This window comes from Cebus imitator, unplaced genomic scaffold (assembly GCF_001604975.1).
Source record: "Cebus imitator isolate Cc_AM_T3 unplaced genomic scaffold, Cebus_imitator-1.0 Scaffold229, whole genome shotgun sequence".
Taxonomy (NCBI): Eukaryota; Metazoa; Chordata; class Mammalia; order Primates; family Cebidae; genus Cebus; species Cebus imitator.
In genome coordinates, this window is record NW_016107544.1 from 1,930,071 (window position 1) to 1,933,267 (window position 3,197).

The 3,197-nt window shown below is 47.8% G+C and overlaps 1 protein-coding gene across 2 annotated transcripts in view; it reads right to left on the bottom strand.

Annotated features, from left to right (window-relative positions):
- The window catches only part of RGS9 (regulator of G protein signaling 9), a 95,717-nt gene that overhangs the window by 72,065 nt on the left and 20,455 nt on the right, over window positions 1-3,197 (bottom strand). For both annotated transcript variants that reach the window (XM_017497333.1, XM_017497332.1), the window contains exon 2: window positions 2,202-2,298. In XM_017497333.1, the coding sequence (XP_017352822.1) occupies window positions 2,202-2,298 (97 nt within the window). The remainder of the gene's footprint in view (window positions 1-2,201; window positions 2,299-3,197) is intronic.

The window sequence follows — 3,197 nt, forward strand, 5'->3', positions numbered from 1 at the left end:
GGACTCTGGAGTCACATTGCTGGGTTGAAATCCAAGCTCACGCATGAACAAGTTTAAGGACGTGAAGGAAAGTTGCTGAAACTTTTTGGTCTCCATAGCCCCATGTGCAAAAAGTGGACAGTCATATATACCCTTAACTTTATTGTGGGTGTTAACAGACAAAGCGTGGGAAAGCCCTAGCTACCGCCACCCATCCAGCACCCGCTGCATACTCAGCACCTGCACAGCGCTCTCTCACTTCATTCCTGCACTCGTTCCCTTAGGGAAGGGTTGCTATTCTTGCATTTAAAAATAAGAAAACTGGCCAGGTGTGGTGACTCGAGCTGGTAATCCCAGCACTTTGGGAAGCTGAAGCAGGAGGATCACCTGAGCCCAGGAGGTCGAGGCTGCAGTGAGCCATAATTGCATTACTGCACTCCAGCCTGGGAGACAGCATGAGACCCTGTCTCAAAAAAAAAAAAAGGAGACAGTAAACTGAGACTAGGGCTACAGCTAGAAAAGACACCTGAAGGATTTAATCCTGTGCTTTCCACACAATGCCAGACAAGAAGTGACTCATGCATTCAGTAAACTTTTACTAACCAACTGTTATAAACACAGCTCTGCTAACCACTGGCGTTACCCAGATGAGCAACACAAGATACTTTCCCTTGAAAGCCCCCAGTCCAGTAGAGAATTCAGGCCAGAATTAATGACAACCAGAGGCAGGGAGGGGGACAGGGTCAGGGATGCCTTCAGGAAGAATTGCCCCAGTTGCATCTGAGGTGATGGGGGATACAGAGGCACCCTGAAAATTCTGCCCACAGTTTCCACTCTTTGGGTGCCCAGAGCTACTCTGATTCTTAGCTTTTCCAAAGTCTGGCTCCTTTTCTTCCAGGAGCTGTAGCATTTCAATTAATTCCCCTTTTGCTCCAACAAAAGAGTGAGTCTTCTGTTGCTTGCACGCAAGGAAACCTGAGCAACACACTGCCGGTGGGAGCATCTTTTCTTCCAAGCAGTCAGAAAGGGAAAGGCGAGTCTGTGAGCCAGCTTATCTCTGCAAAGACTAGGGCACCTTGAGTGAAAAATAAATAGTCAGGTCATGGGTGGCGTAGAGAGGGAGGCCTCATGTTGAGCACAGCAGTGGTGAGGCCCGGGCTTGGGCTATGAGAAGCTGCCTGCTTCTGCAGGCAATATGCCCAAGTACGAAGCATTCTCTTTACAACAAAATCAAGATCAGAAAACGGGTAACACATTAACCAAAATGCTCTCCTATTTTGGTGTCCAGTATCCTCTTGCCAGTATCTCTAAATGATGCTCTGCAGGCACCCCAGCCCCCAACACACAGAGAGGAGACATGCCAATGCCCCCAAAGGAGACAGGCCATTTGAGAAGAGCCTGAAATGAATTAGAAGGTAGGAGAAGGTGGAGCGAAACAAAAGCCAACTTTTTTCTGCTAAATAGTATTTTTTTTTCTGCTACTTGGTTTCATTAAAACAAAGCAAACAAATCCAACAAGCAAAAAATGACAGTGAAGGTTTCTAAAATGGCCTGAGAGGAATGGCTTCAAGAAATGACCTGTTGGGTCCTTTTCTCCCTCCTTTCTGACCCCTTCCTCAAAGGAAGACTTTAGTCCAGGAGTCAGCAAATATACTCTGTAGAGTGCTAGATAGTAAACAAACATTTCAGCTTTGTGGGCAGTCTCTGCCCAACTACATACATACATATATATATATATATATATATATATATATATGAAGCCTTGTTCTGTCATCCAGGCTGGAGTGCAGTGGCATGATCTTGGCTCACTGCAACCTCCGCCTCCTGGGTTCAAGCTATTCTCCTGCCTCAGCCTTCTGAGTAGCTGGGACTACAGGCGCACGCCACCATGCCCAGGTAATTTTTGTATTTTTAGTAGAGTCGGGGTTTCACTATGTTGGCCAGGCTGGTCTTGAACTCCTGACCTCAGGTGATCCACCTGCCTTGGCCTCCCAAAGTGCTAGGATTACAGGCATGAGCCACCGGGCCTGGCTACAACTATATGTTTTAACTCTGCCATTGTAGTGGAAGAGGAGCCGTAGACCATACATAAATGAGTAAACATGGGATATGTTCCAGTAAAACTTAATTTAGAAATAAACGTTTTTACAAATACAAGAGGTGGGCCGTGTTGGGCCTGTGGGGTCTTTTCCAGGCCAAGATTAAAGTGCAAACTACATCACCTGTCATGGCATGAGGAACACTGGTGACCAGGACCCTCTGGCTCTGCATTCGTACTCCTGTCTCTGGGTTCTGCATGTCCTTCACGAGCGCTTCAATCTGCAAGACAGAACAGGAAAAGCCGGCTGACCAGAACCATTTTGAAAGTTGTGTGGGGCCGTTTCCACTGCACTGAGAGGGATCTCAAAACACAAAGGTGGACACAGGAGTTACCCATCCGGTACAGGAGCCAGATGGGCACTGAGTGACTCCAATGCAGTCAGGACTAAGGCGTGCTTCACAGACACAGACACAGACCCTGTCCCTGCAAATGCGAACTCGCAGAGATTCATCCTGACTAGGAGATTCTGGGAAGGCTTTTAAGGAAAGATGGAGCTTAACAAGAAAGGATTTTGCTGGACAGAAAGTGAAAGAACGTCACAGGCAAAAGCATGGAAGGATGACAGCTCCCAGGGTGAGTGGAACGGAAGACAGCAGGAGTTACGACTGGAATAGCAAGTGGAGGCCAGATCACGTGGACCTCAAAGCCACCCCTGGAGTGTGGATTTTGTTCCAGTGGCTGTTCCTAGAGAGCATTTTGGAAATGTGGCCCATGACAGAGAGAACATTGAAGTGTAAAAAAGTTTGCAGAGGCAGAAAAAAGTGCAGTGATCCATTCAAAGCCATTGCAACAGCCCAGGTGAGAAACGACAGTGCCCAGGCACAGTGGCTCACACCTAGAACCCCAAAGTTTGGGAGGCAGAGGTGGGAGGATTGCTTGAGCCCAGGAGTTTCTGACCTGCCTGGGCAACATGTGAGATCCTGTCTCTAAGAAAAACTTAAAAATTAGTTGGGCATGGTGGCTAATGCCTGTAGTTCCTGGCTCCTTGGGAGGCTGAGGCAGGGGGATCACTTGAGCCCAGGAGTTCCAGGCTACAGTGAGCTATGATCATACCACTGCACTCCAGCTGGGGTGACCTAGCAAGACCCTGTTTGTTTTTTTTCCTTTTGTTTTTTTT